At 32.3% G+C, this 21,975-nt stretch overlaps 1 protein-coding gene and 1 long non-coding RNA gene across 2 annotated transcripts; one reads left to right on the top strand and one right to left on the bottom strand.

Annotated features, from left to right (window-relative positions):
* Positions 1-3,043: 3,043 nt before the first annotated feature.
* Positions 3,044-10,188, top strand: LOC134700018 (uncharacterized). The gene is made up of 2 exons (XR_010103728.1): positions 3,044-3,850; positions 9,948-10,188. It is a non-coding gene; the product is annotated as an uncharacterized LOC134700018 (long non-coding RNA).
* LOC134700062 (beta-1,3-galactosyltransferase 1-like) lies at positions 4,143-5,000 on the bottom strand. Its single transcript, XM_063561437.1, has 3 exons — positions 4,770-5,000; positions 4,548-4,707; positions 4,143-4,516 (listed from the first exon to the last, which is right to left on the bottom strand). Exons 1-3 carry the CDS (start codon positions 4,998-5,000, stop codon positions 4,143-4,145), a joined length of 765 nt encoding a protein of 254 aa, XP_063417507.1.
* Positions 10,189-21,975: the final 11,787 nt, after the last annotated feature.

Genomic DNA, 21,975 nt, shown 5'->3' with positions numbered 1-21,975 from the left:
TTTGACCTATAACAAGTAAAATCACAAAAAAACACTTAACTCCGAGGAAAATTGAAAACTGAAAGTCCCTAATCAAATGGCAAAATTAAAAGCTAAAACACCACAAACACATCAACTGAATAGATATCAAATTATCGTGTTTGACCTTTTGGAATCGACAGAGCTAGAAAATATTGAAAAATCCATGTTTGAATGAACTTTCAGCATGACGTGAAGGACATATTTCAATTATAATACAACACATGACTGTCCCTTTGGTATCTTTCGTCCCTCTTTTATACCCATACGGTATTTTTTATAGTTTCTTACAGTTCAAGAATTAAGTGCACAAGACAAAATTAAGGTTAATGAGAGAATGAAATACAATAGGAACAATCTGAGACATGGTTTTTTGGGTCAAACTATTTGAATGTATTGAACTAATTTTGGATGCTACTAATAAAAAAGAAGCTAATTTCATTAAAGTGTCATTTAGCAACAAATAACATAATAGTGAATTATGTAATATTTATGTAATAATGAAATTAACACAATTTGAACGATAAATCTGTCATCTTTCCTTTGGTTCCTCATTTATTAGTTTTTAAGCGAGATTTAAAAAAAATACATCAGTTTAAAGATGTCCGATTTGGGGGACAATCTTTGTTTTGTGCTACCTTAGTACAAAAAGTACCGTTTCACGGAAGCGATCATTCATTGAAATAGCGATTACTTGTAAATAAACAAGCAATAGCCACAAAGGAATTTGAGAGAAAACTTCTTCACCGATGTGTCAAATAAGCATGATAAGATTCAAAATGAACGAATATGAAAATAAAATTAACAGTAGAAAACCGGTGGTCAAAAGTCGCAATTCGATTGAGAGAAAACAAATCCGGGTTACAAACCAAAACTGAGGGAAACACATCATTAACCATAGGAAAACAAAGGAATAACAATAACAACGAAGTGCTACAAAAAGCAAACGTTGACACTAGTTGATCACAATTGCAATATTTTTGAATTGGTACAGAATATTTGTACATGTTTTATTGGCTATTTTCTGTTTGACTCTCCGTATTTTTATATTTTTATGGCTAGACCAGCCATCGGTCCAGAAATTAATGTAATGTTTACAAATACTTTTTTTCAACACGAAGTTTTTGACGCAATTTTACAAAAAAATGAGACGAAAGACATATGATGTTCATCGGATTAACTGAAAGATATATGTAAACAGCTTCAGAAAAGGTATTACTTTAAGCGATTGAAATTCTACTTTTAGTCAAATTAGGGGGCCCCCCATTTTTGCAATTGTTTTTAGCAAATCAATGCAGATTGTTGCCATGGATACATCCATTTTGACCCTTTTCAGCTGGACCTAATCACTACTTTACATTAATATTTATGACCCAAATTTTTTTACAGTGTCATTTCACCCCCCAACTTGCTATATGAGGCATAAAACATGGAGAAATAAATTTGGAAGGGGTATAACAAAAATTGGCAAGTAACACACTGTCCACACTAAGGACTATATTCGTGGACAACGAAAATCAAAGGACGATAACTGTGTACTCGGACCTATTGAGATGTTATACATTGAAAAAACTGACAAAAGAGGTATGGTATTTTAAATTTTGCTAAAAAATTGAGGTAGAAACAACATTTTACACATGGACTTGGCGCCTTTCTTTATATCAGTTTTTGTCGCGTTTCGGTGTCAACTGCTTACCTTCATAAAATATTCATCAATTTAAAAAAATAAATGGGCATTTTACTCCTTTCAGCTAGCAGAACACAGAAAACTAGTTAAACGGGATTATTTGAAAAAAAATATATACTATTAAGGTAGCCAAATACAGTTAGGAGTTTAGTTTCGCATTTTAGCCCCGGTGGATTTTTCAAATATGAAAGTTATTGTGTAATAAAATTCGTTTTTAGACAGCTGATTACCAATTTAGCCTTCAAAGATGGCTTATAAGAACATCAAGACTAGTTTTATTGGCTATTTTCTGTTTGACTCTCCGTATTTTCATAGCTAGACCAGCCATTGGTCCAGAAATTAATGTCATATTTTCAAAAACTTTTTTCTACACGAAGTTTTTGACGCAATTTTACCTAAAAAAATAGACAAAAGACATATGATGTTCATCGGATTAACTGAAAGATATATGTAAACAGCTTCACAAAAGGTATTACTTTAAGCGATTGAAATTCTACTTTTAGTCAAATTTGGGGGAAATATGTGATATCTTTCCCCCACTCCATTTTTGAAATCTTTTATAGCAAATAAATGCAGATTGTTGTCATGGATACACCCAAAAGAAACTATATTTAACCATTTTATATACTGGATATAAGATTTATGGAAGATTCTAATTACATACATATGCACATGTATGACACAAACAGTAAGCTTAATAAGAAAGCAATGAAAAGGGGATGATAAAATTTATGAGGGCAAATTCAAATTTGTTTCCTAACTGTTTATTGCTACCTTAAGAAGACATTTTGGATTGAACCTGGTTTAATTGCCAGTCAAACCTACCGCTTAGAAATTGTGAAACGCACACAAAATAAGATAATAATCGACTCAAAATGCAAGTAACAGATCGACGTCGAACATATTTTATCAACAACAAAAACCACAAGGTAGGTATCAAACACGGTGATGCTCTTACGTACATGTACTTAACATGTAGTCACGAATTTTACACAATTAATTTCCCAATATTCTTCAAGACCAATTTTCCTGACAATGATTGTATGGAAAGGCAATTCTATATATATTGTGACATAGCATATTATTCAACCAAAACCAAAACAGACACAAAATAATACATGAATGGTGGATGTACAAAATACCAATATAAATTCACTCTTGATATTACAATCATGTTCAGAATGACGTTAGGTACTTAGCATACATTTTACATATATGTGAAACAACAATCTATAAATTTGTTAAAATACCATTAGTTAGTTACGACATCGACACTTTGAATTGATCAACCAATGTATGATGGCGTCCATAAATTTTACAGAGTGTCAATTTGAATCTGTCCACCTCAGAACTATCATTGAGCAGTTTCTGCGTAAGAATGCATTCCTGTATATGAAGTAAGAATAGTGTGAACATGCATAAACATAACTTATCAATTGAGATATGGACATACTATATGAAGTGGGTATGTTACTGCTGAGAAATAAGAAATTGATAATTGGAAAGTTGATATCAGCCCGTTTGGTGTGAAGTCGTTCATCTGTTTTCTTTATTGGGTATACGATCATGGCATGCAGCAGCCTTTTTGTATGAATATTAAGTTCATTTTTAGACATTTAGATGGTTCTAAATGAATTCTACTTCACACTAGTCCAACGACAAATAGACTAGAAGGGGTGCACAGTTCGTACCAAAATGGAAAACCGACTATCTGTGAAAAATCACTCTTCCAAAACTTACCAAATATATTGTTGGTTACACAGTTCAGCTTTTTGATAATATCATAATATCATATTTACTGTATATACTGATAGAATCGGTGTTGTTCTTCACAAACGAAGAATTATTATAATCCAAAAATAAGAAATGTTTATCTACGATTACCATTTTTACAGAAAAAGCTAAAATTTGTTTACTGAGATAATGAAGTCGATCTTTCAATTAGGCATTGGGATATGTAGTGTTAAGCATGGAGAATCAAAATTCTTATGTTGTTGCAGAATTGCAGAGATTGTGTACGGATATTTAGCAGTACAAGCAGCACAAGCATGTTTAATAAAGGATCTAGTTGTATTGAATACACAATACACATTGGTGACCCCGGGCTGATTTCTGTCCATGATAAAAGGTCCTGCTAAGTGACAGGTAATTGTATATCCTTATAACAATTGTGACAATTGATATATATATATATGTTTGATGTGTCATTATAACGGCTTTAAACGGCACAAGATATGAACATACTAAATGTGATCCCCATGATTCAAGTTCGCCAAAGCTGTCTTAGTCTATAAAAAAATATAAGACTGTTATTTTTAAGCTTTGCGGATATTAATCCAAATAAATTTTTAACTATTAAATACGTTGTTTATTATTATAATTAATATACTTATCTATGAAAACATCAACCTACATTGATTTTTTTCTCATGGTTCAGTCATACTTTGTTTGCATTGCAAGGTATCTCCCAAATACGTCTCAATATGCTGACTGACACTTGATGAATGGTAACTAATTTATTATCGTTGTTTTTGCAATTGACAAAATCATAGGCTAACATAAAGCCGGTGATTGGATTTAAACGTAATACAAGTTTTTTTATACACAAAGCAACAAACACATCTTCCAGATTAAAAAACGGAACACTTTTTGATATTTTAACTATTTTTGTGATAACGTTCAAACTGGTGACATATCCAGTACCAGAACAATAACCCGGATATGTTTTTTCTGGATAGCTGTCAAATGAAGCATACCACTTGGATCTTTTATCTCTTACAGGACTTGCAATATGTTGACATCTTCCTCCAACGGCATTCTGTAACGCATTGGCGTTCTCCTTAATGGCTTTTTTTTAGTCCAGGATTATGCACGTACACATCATCATCCGTTTTCATAACGAACTGTGCATTTGGACATCGTTTGTTTGCCCATTGAAAACCCATCAATGTTTTAAAAGTCAGACTATTGTATGCGTCCTTAAAACTTCCCAATATGATATCCTTTGTGTGGAAGTTTCTTTCTCTAATTCTTTAGTCCTTGGGGATTCTCCAAGTAGAAATACGTATCTGATATTTCCTGTGTTATTTTTTGTATGCCTCAACCAAGTATCTCTCATAGCGTTTCGACTCAACTTATTTTGCGGAAAAGACGTTATCATGATTAGTATATCGATATACTTGTTACTAGGGTTACAAATTTCTATTTTATCGGTTATTAAGTGAATGCTTTCTGAGAAGCACCCAGTACATTTCTGTTGTTTGTCTGTTTGATTCAGTTCAAAAGTTTTTGGCATACTTGTGTGGAATGTTTGAAGAGTTGAGAAAGTTTTAATCTTTTGACGAATTACTTTCGTGTTACCCGTAGCACAATTGGTTTTCCATAAAGCGTCAAGGATCTGACGTAAGGGTTAATGTAACAGATCATAGTAAAAACAAGTCCGAGTGATACAATAAATGGAACCAGACGTACAACTGTTGCCTGCAAATTCCTCTTCTTCATGTGAATCATTTTAAGCATGGTGTCTAGTTTACCTATCATAAGGTTCTACGTACAGCTGAAAAAAAACGTTTGATACAACATGAACGTTTTCAAATTAAACACAAACAAAAGAGGAGCGAAAGATACAAGAGTGACAGCCAAACTCATTGACTCATCGAAAACAAACTTACAACACCATCACTAAACAAAAAAAAGACAAACAGACACATAATAATACACAAGAAACAATATAAAAACTAAATACTAAGCAATACGAACAACCAAAACACAAACTGGAAGGGTAAACAGATACTGCACCTCATGTGGAGTAGGATATTTGGTAATCCAACAATACTACCAATGAGACAACTCTCCACAAGAGACCAAATGAAACAGAAATTAACAACTATAGGTCACCAAACGGCCTTCAACAATGAGCTACGCCCATACCGCATAGTTAGATATAAAAGGTTCGAAATGACGATGTAAAACAATTAAACGAGAAACTTACGGCCTAATTTATAAGCAAACGACAACCATTGAATAATGGGCTCCGGACTTGGGACAGGCACATACCTTCCGAATGTGGCGGGGTTAAACATGTTAACGGAATCCAAACCCCTCCCCTCACATAGGAAAGTCATATTTGTTTTGAAAGTTTTTGGAAACATATTACAATGGGAACTTCCCACGCTCCTTTATTGTATTAATAACATTAAGACCTAACAACATAATGTTAGATAAGTGTGAAAATGTAATGATAGTCCAAAAAGGTAATATGACTTTTGGACAACACTATCTATAAACAAAGATTTAAGATATCCCAATCTGTTCGTACCGTTTTAAAATGTTATCACAAATGTTCAGCTTATTTGAGAGAAAACTAACTGAATGTCAAAAGTGCAATTAACCATCAAAACAGTTAAAGACAAAACACATTTGCCAAAATAAAAAAAATATATATATTAAATATCCGCATTACACTTCATAGGAATCAAAATCAACATAATCTTATCACAACAAAAACGTCATCAGGAAGAGTATGTAAGTATATGCGTTCTACCATCTTTAGTGTCGACAACAACGTAATTTGAAATGATGTGTAAGGCGTGTGAGCATCATATATGAATATAGAAACAATATAGAAAAAATATGGTACGAGTGCCAATAGACAACTCTCCATCCAAGTCACAATGTGTTTTGAGATCAATCTGATTTGTAACGGTTTTAGAAATATGTAGCACTTAAAATCAATATTTTGTAATCCTCCGTCAGCATATGATTTACACTATTTATGTTTTCTTGAATTTCTTGTACCAAGACATACATATGACAGTTGTTATCTAATAGAACGTGTCTGTGTTTGTTACATTGTCATGTGTTTTTGTTGCACTTCAGTGTAAGGGGCAATAACTCCTTAAAGTGTCAATTAACAAATGTGGTCATGTTTGTAAATTAACAAATTTGGTCATTATGTTTGTCATTTTATTTGTAAATCTTACTTTGCTAAACATTAATGCTATTTAAAGTTTTTCTCTATCCATAATAATTTTCAAGATCAGTAACAAAAACTGCCAAATTTCCTTTAGAATTATTTATTCAGGGGCAGCAACCCAACAATAGGTTGTCTGATTCGTCCTACTTTTTCAGGGCAGATATATTTTTACCTGATAATTATATTATCACCATGTCAGATTAGCTTTAAATGCTTAAGTTTTAAAGAGATATAATCCAAAACTGCATTTTACCCATTTGATCTATTTTAAGCTATGTCAGGCATCTTGGTTGACAGGCGGGGTCGTCGGACACATATTTAAATTGTATACTCAAATAAAGATTGTGGTTAAGTTTGATTCATTTTAGTCGAGTTGTTTCAGAGGAGAATAATTTGGTAAAAATTAACGACGGACGACGACGGACGACAGACGCCACGTGATGGAAACAACTCACTGGAACCTTTGGGCCAGATGAGCTAAAAAGGAAATGTGACCTGTTGTCAAGAGACAAAACACATGGCATTAATATCAGAAAAAAAATTTGAAGCCAAATCATGCTATGCGTTTTTACAGTATTTTGCCGTCCACCGGTAACCCGTCAATGTGTTAAATGATACTGTTGCACGAGTCATGAAAGTTCGAATCACGGAATATTTTGTTATGACGCTTATTTCACTTATTTGTGATATTTTGGTGATACCCCTAAAAAAACTATGTATATAATGTAACTTTTGTTCTGTTTTGCCATCCGCTGCATAGCAATCAAAAACAGAAATTAAATTTGATAAAAAAATGTAATCATCTTTCATTTATGGCTTCCTGACATATTTAAGCAGACAAGTTAACTTCGTCGATGGTGGACCAGACCTACGCTCTGCTTTTTTAGAACTGCTGCAGACCTATCAACAGGTCTGCTCAAGATTAGACTTGTTAACAAATCTGCGTTCTACAAGTCCAGAGGACAGGTCTGCCCTATACAATCACATTAAGATATCATAAAAGAAATGACAATTATTTTTTTTAATAAGAAGGCGGATAGAAAGGTTATCCCAACGCATCGGAACAATATTGTTATAAAATTGAGAATGACATTGGGGAATGTGTCAAAGAGACAACAACCCGACCATAGAACAGACCACAACAGAAGGTACCCAACAGGTCTTCAATACAGCGAGAAATTATCGCACCCGGAGGCGGTCTTTATCTGGCCCCTAAACAAATATATATATTTTTATATATATATTTTAATATTTTTAAATTTGCAAACTACATTTCACATCAAATAATAACAGTTCGTTAAAATATTGTCACTAGCGCTTTCATGCCTTCTGGCAATCTTCAGGCGACGTTTTAACAATGTCCTTGACGACACTGCCGTTTGAAACGTTTATTACGTTACAATAACGTGCAGAAGTGGAAAATTTACCGTATATCCGTATATCCGAGACGATTTTAATTTTGAAATTATCAATTTCCCCCACCTTAGAAGTAATATACCAACTTCACCTGCATATGGAATATACATTTCCCAACTTATTCGGTATTCAAGAGCTTGCAGCTCCTATTCAGAGTTTGTAAAACTTCACCAGTATCTGAGCAGAAAGTTGATGAACCAGGGGTATGTCAAATATAAAAGACTGGCAAAGGAAGCACACTTTATAAAGGACTTTCAGCCAAAATTAAACGGATCTACGTAAACACGTTTGATTTATCTCCCCTTACCGTTATTGTAACGTAATAAACGTTACCAACAGCAGTGTCGTCAAGGACATTGTTAAAACGTCGCCTAAAGATTGCCAGAAGGCATGAAAGCGCTAGTGACAATATTTTAACGAACTGTTATTATTTGATGTGAAATGTAGTTTGCAAATTTAAAAATATTAGTATATACATTCTGTACACCGTGTTTATTTACTTTTGCTATATATAATACAACTCGTCTAAACATCAACTCAACAATGTTAGATCTGTAAATTTGCTTTCGCATATTTTATGTGCTTCCCTCGCCGGGATTCGAACCCATGCTACTGAGATATCGTGACACCAAATTGCCTGCACTGTAGCCGTCCCGCTAGACCACACGACCACCTGTGCTTCACTAAAATAAAGCTTTCGGTGGCCTAGTGTTACCTTTCCTCGTCAGTTTTAATCTAGCGGCGTACTACAGTACATGATATATAAGGCATGGAGATGTTATTGTTATAGTAAAGGATCCTACAAATTAATGCAAGATACAATCACAGATAATAATTATATTAATAAGTACGTCTGAGTCAGTGACAACTCTACAACAGATTTATCCATCGGATCACCAGCAATGAAGGTGATACATGGCTGTGTACATTATTAAGATTTAATCATAAAGCATTAAATCAATTTAATAAATTAAGATTATCGTCTGCTAAACTAGAGTTATCTTTTCTTTAATTTTGAAGGACTTGAGCGTCTTTTATTTACCTACATAATTTCGTAAGCGGTTTTCCCGCTTTTATTTGGTATAAAATTGCATGCTTTTCGTGATTTGTTCATTGCGTGATTTCAACTGAAGGAACACAAAAGGGATAGGCTGATTCAGACATAAGATAAGTTCATATGTTTTAGTGATAAATAGATATAGTTGTTGCAGTTGAATTTTCCGAATGATTTTATTTCTGTAATTTATAAAGAATAATTCTATTTTATTTGAAAGTTGTTCTTGCAAAAAGTTTGATTCTTAATTCAATGTATCGCTTACTTGGATAGCATTTATACTGATTAGACTATTATTTAATAGTTACATTTGTGCACACATATATTAATCATTGAATAGCATTAAATTTAAAATGCTTTAATACAGGTGATATATTTGTTTTGATTGTAATGTATGAGCGATATTCTTTAAACAGGTAATTACATGTTTGTAGTGTAAGCCGTTTTAACATTTACATGCCCGCTAATGTTTAATTTGTTACACGTACATCTTTTATAAGTTTTTTGATTTGCGGATAATTAAATAAGCTTGGTAATTTAACTTATCGTTTATATCGACGTTATATTTGGTTTGAAGGAACATTGCACTTGTTTTAATTGTGTTTTGTTACCAACTTCAGTTGTTTAATGCATTCAAATGTATATTAATTTTATTTAAGACAACGTAGTGGGTTATATGTGGTATTTTATTTATCTAACTGGAATGATAGAATAAGAAGTTGAATTTATATTTTGAAAGATGAATGGGATTTCAAGACTTGATGTATGTAGCTAATCTGTTTTAATAATCATAATAGTTTATAACAATGCCAAGAGGTAGAGGCAGGCGTCGTCGGCAGGACACGGTTAGAGATTCGTCTTAGAATGGCTCCCAGGGAACAACTTCAACCACCATTTAGGAATGAGAAAAGGCGTCCCAAAGTTGATGTTGATGAAGATGCCCCTGAAGTAAGACGACGGAGGGTTGATGAACCTCAACTAGTTGCCTTGCAACCAGATGTAGAATTCAAGAGATTGAACCTGAATTAGCTGCCTTAGGTGAGGTTATTGAAGTTTTTGATGAACCTCTATGTTGCCTGGTTTTAATGAGGTTGTTATATTGATAACTCAAAAGCTGAAGGAAAAAATTTGGCATTGAATATATTGATTTGTCCCTTATGCATCAAAACAATTTCAAAAGTCAAACAAAATGAAAACACCATTGGAATTAATGACGGTATGCTGGTTATACAAAACAAAGTTAAGAAAAACCATACTGTTAATTATGTTGAGGATTGGACTGATGGTTGTATTGCTTATTTCCAGGTCCTTATTGAAAAGTATCCGGGAAAAGCAAGTGAACTTTTCTCATATATGTCAATCATAAGCGGTGCAGCGGCTGATCATCCTGTCGAAAAATGGTATTCTTATGACCAATAATTTCGTTTGAGTTGTATCAAGGGATCATACTAAAAAATGGTCATCCATAGATTTTTATTTATTTTTCTTGTTGTTGCGTATTTTAACTAACAATACTCAAAAACAACAGCAGGCTAATGTTGGATATAAATGCTGTGAATTTAATTTTAAAGGTTTTTCCAATAAACGCAGTTGCCAATACAGGCATGCATGTCTCAAATGTGGTTTTAATCATCCTGCTTTACGCTGTCGTTGCTTTATGGACTATGAATGTAATACTGGTCCATCTAGGTTTAAGAGAAATAACATTTCACGTTTTGTTAACAACTCTGCTAATAGACAAAACCAAAAAGGAGGTTTTAAGCAAAGATAATTTATAATTTTTCATAACTACATCCAGACCAGTTTAATATTTGGGCCCTATGAACATCTCCGGTTAATGTAAATGAACTCTCTAAGCTTCTGGAACTATATCATGATAAGCAAAGCGCTGTTGAACTTTTGAATGGATTTAAATATGGTTTTAAAATTCATTAGGTCTACACATTCATGTGAATTGTGAATATAGAAATTTGTTGTCTGTTTTGAAAAACCCTTTTGAAGCTCAAAAGAAGTGGAATAATGAGACATCATTAGGTCGATTGGCAGGCCCATTCAAACATAAACCTATTTCAAATCTTCGGTGCTCTCCTATTGGTTTAGTTCCTAAGAAAACTGGTGGACTTAGATTGATAACTTATTTGTCTTACTTTCAAATGAAAGTAACAATGATTTTATTGATACTCAGTTTATCAACGTCACTTATTCATCATTTGTCAATGCAGTCAAAATTGTAAAACAAATGGAGAATTCGGCTTTAATGGCAAAACTGAATATTAAATCGGCATTTCCTTTACTTAAATGTTATCCTGGTGATTTTGATTTACTAGGCATCTGAAACTAAATGGTCTTTACTATATCCAAAAAATAATGCCCATGGGATGTTCTATAAGTTGTGCTACATTTAAAAAAATTTTCAACCTTTTGCATTGGTCAGTTAAAAATAAAACGCATTCTGAAATTTGAAACATTATCTTGATGATTTTATATTTGTTGGAGAAGCTCATAAAGATGACTGTCTCTGTATAATGACTGCATTTTCAAAAGTTTGCTCAAACTTGGGTGTTCCTATAGCAAAAGAAAAGTTACTCTGAAAGAAGTGCGTCTTTAACAGGTTCATTGGCTTTTTGTGCAAGGGCTCTTCCCTCCAGAAGGGCATTTATGAGGCATCTATATGGCTCTTTTAAAAATGTTAAAATATCTCATCATTTTATAAGATTGACCAAAGGAATACGAGATGTTTTGCATATGTGGCAATATGTTTATAAAGAATTTAATGGCTAAACATATATCAAAGATTTGAATTGGGTTTCAAATGCTGATTTACATTTGTATACTGACAGTGCAGGTGGTCATTCACTGGTTTGTGCAGCTAATTTAAATGGACCATGGGCAATTTTACAATGGCCATAATTGGGGCAAAGTTTTGTCAAGTGACATTACTTAATTGGAAATTATACCTATTGCTTTGGCCATCTTTTTATGGAAAGATAGGTTTACGAATAAGAATATAATTTTTCATTGTGATAATATGGCTGTTGTTACAATTTTAAAATCAAAATCTTCAAAAAATGACAGGGTTATTTTTTGTTTGTTAAGTAATTTAGTTTTGTGGACATTATTATTTAATTTTTAATTTAAAGCGTTGCATATTTTTTCAAAAACAATTTTATTTCTGATGCTTTATCTCGTGGACAGATGAAGAAGTTCAGAGAAGTAATGCGCAATGCCGACCGGACGCCACAAACTATTCAACATGAGTTCTTGGATCTTTTGTTATACAAGCTTCAAAATTGTTGAATTATTCAATTTCTCAAAGTACCACAAATGTTTTTTAAAAATGCATTGCATTCGTTCAATATGTTCAGAATGGAATATTCTATTCCCCTTAGTTGGCCACCAAGTAACAGACAAATTATTGGTTACATTGGTTTTTTGTCACTAAATCATTATTCATCGTTACAATTAGATCATATATATCTGGAATAAGTTACAAATTGAAAATTCAAGGGAATGAAGATTTAACTAAATCTTTAATCATTCAGAAACTTTTGGGTGGTTGTGATAGACTTTACAATTCTTAAGATCTTCGGGCACCTTTGACTATTGATATTGATTAGATTAAATGTGGCTTTGAGGCACGTGTGCTCTTCTTATTATGAAACAATATTGATTCAAACAGCATTTAACTTAGCTTGCTGCATTTTTTACGTGTGAGTGAATTTGCCATTACAACGAATGTTATGCAAGAGCATGTTTTACATAGGCGGGATGTTTATATTGACCATCTTAATTAGCTGTTTATTACGATATTTTTTTTCAAAACTGATAAAAAATGGAGATCCACTACTTTAGTTGTAAAAAATAAATAAAAATGAAACAAATGAGATTTGTCCTCTACAAAGTTTGGAAGCCTTTTTGCAAATAAGACCTGGATATGATGGTCCTCATTTTTGCCAAATAAATGGGAAATCATTGACAAGATTTCAGTTTCAGACTGTTTTAAACAAAGGGGGTTAGATCTTACCTACACAAAGTTGGGGGCAAGGCTATTAAACATACTGATTTTGATGATATCCACCCAACTCTTTTCGCTGATCATGGCGAATCTGTCATATATTGGCAGTGACATTTTTATTAATGCTATTCAGTCAGCATTAGAGTTCTTTATTAAGATCCAAACATAATTTTATATCCAAATGAATTTTAACCTATTTAAAGTTGCAAGCCATCGTGCATGGACACATGAAGTTGTATGTCAGTTGAATAATTTATTTCATTTGTTAAACGCATGCATCAAGTTGAACAGCGCTGTTGAATATACAACTGTTTTGTTGTTAGTTGTAAATACAAAGTTTAAAAATCTTATTTTTGTTGTGCACGTTGTTTATATTTGTACTGTTGTAAAGTGAAGTTGATTACTTCGTTGATCTTTTGTTAAGTAAAGTTGATAACTTCGTTGATCTTTTGTATAGTAAAGTTTTTTACTTCGTTGATCTGTGGTATAGTATGGTTGGTTACTTCGTTGTTTTGTTGTGTAGTAAAGTTGATTACTTCGTTGATCTGTTGTATAGTAAAGTTGATTACTTCGTTGATCTGTTGTATAATAAAGTTGATAACTTCGTTGATCTGTTGTATAATAAAGTTGATAACTTCGTTGATCTGTTGTATAGTTTAGTTGATATTCTTCATTGAACTATTGTATAGTATAGTTGATATACTTTGTTGATCTGTTGTATAGTAAAGTTTTTTACTTCGTTGATCTGTGGTATAGTATGGTTGGTTACTTCGTTGTTTTGTTGTGTAGTAAAGTTGATTACTTCGTTGATCTGTTGTATAGTAAAGTTGATTACTTCGTTGATCTGTTGTATAATAAAGTTGAAAACTTCGTTGATCTGTTGTATAATAAAGTTGATAACTTCGTTGATCTGTTGTATAGTTTAGTTGATATTCTTCATTGAACTATTGTATAGTATAGTTGATATACTTTGTTGATCTGTTGTATAGTAAAGTTGATTACTTCGTCGATCTGTTGTTTAGTAAAGTTAATTACTTCGTCGATCTGTTGTTTAGTAAAGTTGATTACTTCGGTGATCTGTTGTATAGTAAAGTTGATTACTTCGTTGTTCTGTTGTATAGTAAAGTTGATTACTTCGTCGATCTGTTGTATAGTAAAGTTGATTACTTCGTTGATCTGTTGTATAATAAAGTTGATTACTTCGTTGATCTGTTGTATAGTTTAGTTGATATTCTTCATTGGGCTGTTGTATAGTATAGTTGATTACTTTGTTGATCTGTTGTATAGTAAAGTTGATTACTTCGTCGATCTGTTGTATAGTAAAGTTGATGACTTCGTTGATCTGTTGTATAGTAAAGTTGATATTCTTTGTTGAACTGGTGTATAGTATAGTTGATATACTTCGTTGAACTGTTGTATAGTATAGTTGATATACTTTGTTGATCTGTTGTATAGTAAAGTTGATTACTTCGTCGATCTGTTGTTTAGTAAAGTTAATTACTTCGTCGATCTGTTGTTTAGTAAAGTTGATTACTTCGGTGATCTGTTGTATAGTAAAGTTGATTACTTCGTTGTTCTGTTGTATAGTAAAGTTGATTACTTCGTCGATCTGTTGTATAGTAAAGTTGATTACTTCGTTGATCTGTTGTATAATAAAGTTGATTACTTCGTTGATCTGTTGTATAGTTTAGTTGATATTCTTCATTGGGCTGTTGTATAGTATAGTTGATTACTTTGTTGATCTGTTGTATAGTAAAGTTGATTACTTCGTCGATCTGTTGTATAGTAAAGTTGATTACTTCGTTGATCTGTTGTATAGTAAAGTTGATATTCTTTGTTGAACTGGTGTATAGTATAGTTGATATACTTCGTTGAACTGTTGTATAGTATAGTTGATATACTTCGTTGAACTGTTGTATAGTATAGTTAATATACTTCGTTGAACTGTTGTATAGTATAGTTGATATACTTCGTTGAACTGTTGTATAGTATAGTTGATATACTTCGTTGAACTAATGTCTAGTATATTTGATATACTTCGATGAACTAATGTTTAGTTTTTAAACTCCGTTCAATTAATATGTTTGTTCAAAACCTAAATTTTTAATTTGTTTTGTGTGTTAAAGTTAATTTTTTGTCATGGATTGATAAATTTTGTTGGGCGATGCTTTCAAACAAGTTTGCTAGCATTTGGCTGAATTTATTACAGTTGGCGTCTGGTAGCCCAGTTGCCATTTGGAGAAAACATATGATGGTTGTCCTTCTATGTTTTTATCTTGGACATTAATGAGACATTGTCGATGAATGCAAATTCATAGGCCGGTTGATATATAGTTGAACTGTCCTAATAAATCCATGACAAAAAAATGACAAAATTCAAACTTACTATTTGTTGTTTTTTATTATGATTATTATTTAGTTTGTCTTACAATTTATCTTCAATTGTATAACGAAGGTAATCTGGAGTCATTGGAAATATTACGAGTGATTTCAATGGATTTGGGTTATCTTTTATCTGGTATATCGAATTCCTGAATTTATATCTGATGGTTTCTTTCGAATATTTAATAATAAGATTTAATCATAAAGCATTAAATCAATTTAATAAATTAAGATTATCGTCTGCTAAACTAGAGTTATCTTTTCTTTAATTTTGAAGGACTTGAGCGTCTTTTATTTACCTACATAATTTCGTAAGCGGTTTTCCCGCTTTTATTTGGTATAAAATTGCATGCTTTTCGTGATTTGTTCATTGCGTGATTTCAACTGAAGGAACACAAAACCCACCCTATCCCACCCTTGAGAATATTTTCTGCTCTCTGTTGTATATTTTCAGATATCGTTAAAGAAGCGTCATGGATTGGACAGAATATGATCTGAATATATTGATTTACTGAATGGCTGAATTTATTACAGTTGGCGTCTGGTAGCCCAGTTGCCATTTGGAGAAAACATATGATGGTTGCCCTTCTATGTTTTTATCTTGGACATTAATGAGACATTGTCGATGAATGCAAATTCATAGGCCGGTTGATATATAGTTGAACTGTCCTAATAAATCCATGACAAAAAATTGCCAAAATTCAAACTTACTATTTGTTGTTTTTTATTATGATTATTATTTAGTTTGTCTTACAATGTATCTTCAATTGTATAACGAAGGTAATCTGGAGTCATTGGAAATATTACGAGTGATTTCAATGGATTTGGGTTATCTTTTATCTGGTATATCGAATTCCTGAATTTATATCTGATGGTTTCTTTCGAATATTTAATAAGCATATACAACTCGTCTAAACATCAACCCAGCAATGTTAGATCTGTAAATTTACTTTCGCAATTTTTATGTTCTTCCTAGATCTGTAAAATTTGCTTTCGCAAATTATATATATATATATAGTGTCTAAAAATAGCAACAATCAACATTCAATCCATCTAGGTGTGGATCAGCTTGTTAATAAACTAATGCAGTTACAAAATTAAATTATATAAGTGTTTAAGAAGGAACTTTAACACACTAATGGGTGTTATAAAACTAGTTGTTATATTTTATATATTATTCACGCAATATTTCGATAAACAAATTAGTTTCATCGGGCGTGTGCATCTATCTAGGTGAAATCGGATGCATGACAAAAAAAATCTTTGTAGCTTGAGCTACACAAAATTTGTGTTAAAGTTTAACATATTGATTGATGTTCTGTATAAAACATATTGTTGCCGTTTATTGTACACAACAATTTTTGAATTTAAACAAATGGTTGTTTCAGTTAAATAGAATGAATTTCATGATTTATTCCTTTGGTTTTGGGTAGAACTGTTTTTCATCCCTCTCATTAAGTCCATCAGGTTCAAGAGTACGTAGCTGATGCATCCATAACCTTTATCTCTGTTTTCTCCTTTCGGAGTCCCAATTTTGGTTTACCTCAATTGTTTGAAAGGTGATATTATCAGAAGTATGTCCTGTTCGTATGACATGTAAATGTATGTCCTGTTCTTTGTTATATTTATATATATACTAGTTCAGTAATAACGAACGCCATTCTCAACTCCAAATTTTACACAAGAAACTAAAATAATACAAGACTAACAAAGGCCAGAGGCTCCTGACGTGCGACAAGGGAAAAATGCGGCGGGGTTAAACATGTTTATGATATCTCAACCCTCTCCCTATACCTCTAGCCAATATAGAAAAGTAAACGCATAACAATACGCACATTGCATTTCAGTTCAAGAGAAGTCCGAGTCTGAAGGCAGAAGATGTAACCAAAGAAAATACGAACAGGACATACTTCTGATAATATCACCTTTCAAACAATTGAGGTAAACCAAAATTGGGACTCCGAAAGGAGAAAACAGAGATAAAGGTTATGGATGCATCAGCTACGTACTCTTGAACCTGATGGACTTAATGAGAGGGACAACATTTAGCCTTGCAAAAGGTCAAATACGGACCCGTCATACAAAGAACGTGAAACATTCTATACACTTTTCATCGGTTTTCATCTCTCCGTTCTGACCGGACATGGCTGGGAAAATGAAAATCGCGCACGGCTAACGGACGCTCCACTTTGCCAAGGGTTTTACTGCCGGTCGACAGAAAAGTAGTGATGATTAAAATCTATTACAATGTCACCCTATTGGGGTATTAAAAAAAAGTATCCCTACGTTACAGCTGCACTTTAATTATATTGCTGATGTCTTGAGACATGGAAAGATGTGTTGAGACATGGCAAAATGTGTTGAGACATGGAAAATGTCTTAAGACATTTAGTATAGGTTATTATATGTATGCATTTTTCTACATGGTTGATATAGATACACCATTGACAATGGCCATGTCTTGAGACATATAGTCAATATAATAAGATATTAAATTAAACTGTAAAAGTATTTGCAATGGGGCCGTCTGTTTGTTTTTCGATGGTTATTGCATTCACAAACAGATTAAAAAGGTTTTTGGATAAATTCAAATGTTGATGTGATGAAGTTTTGTTTAATGTTATGCATTGAGACAGAAAATAAATATCCTGATACTTTGATGATCATTAAGAACTTGCTGTATTGGTATATAATATTTGTATTTTGATATAAAATGCTGTATCAATAGAATACGACAGGACATTGTAATTTTTTTTCTCTATTTATTTAAAGATATTTATAATTTTTAAACATTGTCTTGTATAATTATATCCATATGTTTTCTTTATTTTCTCACTCACAGCCTAGCACTGTATTTACTGAGAAGTGTACATGTACAATGAATCAGATCTTTAAGAAATGTAAGTATATTTTAACATATAAATGCATGTGTTGAATGTTCGTTCGCGCATGATACATTTTGACGACTTTATTATTTTACAGGTGTTCCAATTCAGATACACTGGTGGTAAGCGGATGGTCGTTACTTAAAGTTACGATAAGTTACGACCGTCCGAAAATGATAGACAACTCTGGAGGTCGGTTTTCTTTTCCGATTTTCGGGTAGTAAATGTTCATTTGAACCAAACTGCTTGTCTCATACAGTCTTATCGTGAGCAAGTTGATACTGAAATAAAATTTCAGTCACAAAATCATATGAATTTTTGTGAAATAGCCATTCAAAATTTCGAGCATGATGGTCGTAACTAACATGTGTGATGGTCATTACTTTAAACTATAATGTTTTGGATGCTGGTCGTAACTAACACAAGATGGTCGTAACTTTAATTTTGAAAGATGATCGTAACTTTTGAAAGATGATCGTAACTTGAGTATTGAGACCAGCTTTTATAAAAAGTATTTAAAAGTACAGTGCATATAACCATGTTAATAAAACTCAGATAAGGTTTACTGAAAACAATATTAATAATTGGTTACTTTGATTATAGTATGAATAAATTAAGTTAAAGAAATAATACAACATACGCAGTTCTGATGTATTCGGGTTTAGTAAAAAAACAAACTAGGGCCAATAATTTCTTAAACTAGTCGAACTAATGATGCCATTAATTTCTTGTGGATTAATTATCTAGGAATCATAAACTGTGGCATAATTTTGTCGTCGTAGTGGTAATTTTAAGTCATTCGGAAATATAGATTGGTCTTCTAATAACTTCCCCCCCCCCCCCCCCAAATAAGTTGTTGAAGATAATCCTTAAAATAAGAGAAGACTATGTACATCAACTTTATATTTTCACGTTCAGTGGCATTTATGTGCTCCGATTTGGTATGTGCTTATATGTCTGATAACCCTTCTAACATCATAGACCATAGTTTACAGAATCACAACACATGTGACAATTTTAAGATACGCCGAAACATTTTAAATGACACAACTAGGGATAGATCGTACCAATCTCTGCAATTCAATATCTCTGTCCTGAATATTGGCACATATAAGCAGACCGGATATACATGTTACATTGACATCCTCGAGAAACGCATTACATTAAAAAAAAATCTCCAAATGTCAAGATTAACAATGATGAAAAGGCCAACCAAACTGATGATGATCATGTGTACAATTGATCTCTGACAACATAGCAAAACATACCAAACAAACATAGACTTGTTAACAAATAAATAGAAGGGGTACAATTCTTGACCCCCTCCACATGCCGCAGCCTATGTACTTAAAGCACGGTCTTTGATTGAAATCCTTGGTTGCATATATTGGACACATATTTTGGCTGTGTGTGTTTCATAGCTATGTGCGAAAGGGAGACGAGCCTAGATTCGTACACTATGCCATATGTCTCAAATTGGTTAAGATCAGTAATAGTGTAATACATGATTAAGATAATTGCCACGACACTTTATTGATCAGTTGTAACAATGTTCCGTTTCAACATAAAACTTTAAGAATGTTAAAGTTCACAAATTAAGGAAACACTATGCAATCCCTTTTTAACGTGAGCTTAAAATGATACTATTTGAATTAATGACATTGATCTGTGTCCACACTTCTAAAGTTTGTAAAACAAAATAAATGTCAAATCGATGTTAAAAGGACGTTTAAAACTAATGAACCAGAAGTCCAAAAGTATGGGTCCTTTTCGATCTTGCTTTGTTAACCAGAAGTCCGTTTTTTTACATTTCAATTTATCCTTGTACATTGGCGTGCTTTGAGCAGTTACATCGGGTTGTCGGAATGTCACAATAGACCCATCCAGAATCATCCAGATTTCAAGTTTATCCACGTTTTTTTTTGGTATTGAAAAATGAGCAAAAACATGCTGATTTCGCTTTGTTTTATTAAATCAATTGAAGTTGTCATATAAAAGGCCGAAGCAAACCTTTATAATTTAAAAAAGAAATCCATCACTCCAGAAAAATAATGATTGCTATTTATATGATATATCCATCTTTTGTGGACATACAGTTATGAAATATAAGTTGTGTAAAATTTAGATATATTCTTTTTTTATATTTCTTCTTCCAAAAAATGTATACTTAGAATCAAATTATAGATCATCTTGTATCATATTTTTTTTAGTTTTCATTGTCCTTTTGAAGAACTGTACTAAAATATTCATTGTTTTAAACCTTTTCCCAATACTGAAAAAAATAAACAAAAGTAAAAAAATTAAACAAAAAACCAAATATAACAAATATAAATCAACTATATTGTCATTTCAAAGTATTTTACAGCTAATTATGCGGTATGGTCTTTGCTCAATAATGAAGGCCGTACACAGTAAATATTTCTTAAGAGCGGAGACTTCATTTCAAAATAAGAAATATGGCTCTGATAATGATCAGTCTTAGTTAAAAAAAAAAAAAACACAAAATATATTAAATCACTTTTACAATGTTTTAATTGCAAAATAAAAATTAAAGTTATGGGTTTTTAAATAAATTGGACATAAAATGTGATTACAGTATCCTGAATTTTCTTTTTAGATTTTATACATTGTATCTATTGTTTTTTTTAAACCTATTTAAACCTGCATCAAAGAGTTGATTTAATTTCTCAAAAAATCCTTTATACGAGTATAAGGTAAGCGTTCAGTCAGATGAATAATTGAGAACTGTTGGTTTTTCCAGTGCCCATCATTTAGAAAATGATTAATACGCAGTAGGACAATAGTATAGTAGGGTTAATTAAGTTTGTATTTCCAGCTGTACTTTAGGCAATTCGTTTCTTAAGTTACTGATTATAACCTTTTGTAATTTCTATGAATGCAACCCGTTAAAGAAATGACACTGTAAATACAAAAGTCGAAGTGCACTCACTGGTTATGTGTAACTGCTTATTGCCAATAAAATCACCCAGAAATAAATATAAACTATGAAAAAATTAATTAGTTATCAAAGGTACCAGGATTATAATTTAGTACGCCAGACGCGCGTTTCGTCTACATAATACTCATTAGTGATGCTCATATCAAAATATTTATAAAGCCAAACAAGTACAAAGTTGAAGAGCATTGAGGATCCAGAATTCCAAAAAAGTTGTGCCCAATACGGCTAAGGTAATGTATGCCTGGGATAAGAAAATCTTTAGTTTTTCGAAAAAATCAAAGATTTGTAAACAGGAAATTTATAAAAATTACCACATTATTGATATTCATGTCACCACCGAAATGTTGTCTACTGGGCTGGTGATACCCTCGGACATGAAACGTCCACTAGCAGTTGCATCGACCCAGTGGTGTAAATAGTTATCAAAGGTAAGAAAGCAGATAATTAATATGTTATAATTCCAACAAGTATGTACATTGCACGAGCCAAAAATAAATGGAGTGTATGCTCGCCTTTGTCATCCTGCAATACAATAGACCAAGATACGGTCAGATTTTAGAATAAAAATATGATGCCCATATTTT

The sequence above is a fragment of the Mytilus trossulus genome, unplaced genomic scaffold (assembly GCF_036588685.1).
Source record: "Mytilus trossulus isolate FHL-02 unplaced genomic scaffold, PNRI_Mtr1.1.1.hap1 h1tg000110l__unscaffolded, whole genome shotgun sequence".
Classification (NCBI taxonomy): domain Eukaryota; kingdom Metazoa; phylum Mollusca; class Bivalvia; order Mytilida; family Mytilidae; genus Mytilus; species Mytilus trossulus.
This window is presented reverse-complemented; position numbering and strand designations above follow the sequence as displayed.

Coding starts and splice junctions, on each gene's coding strand:
- LOC134700062 (XM_063561437.1), bottom strand. CDS start 5,000: ATGCCAAAAACTTTTGAACTGAATCAAACAGACAAACAACAGAAATGT. Junction 4,708..4,769: donor ACACAGGAAATATCAGATAC/GTATTTCTACTT, acceptor TTCCACACAAAG/GATATCATATTGGGAAGTTT. Junction 4,517..4,547: donor TGGACTAAAAAAAAGCCATT/AAGGAGAACGCC, acceptor TACAGAATGCCG/TTGGAGGAAGATGTCAACAT.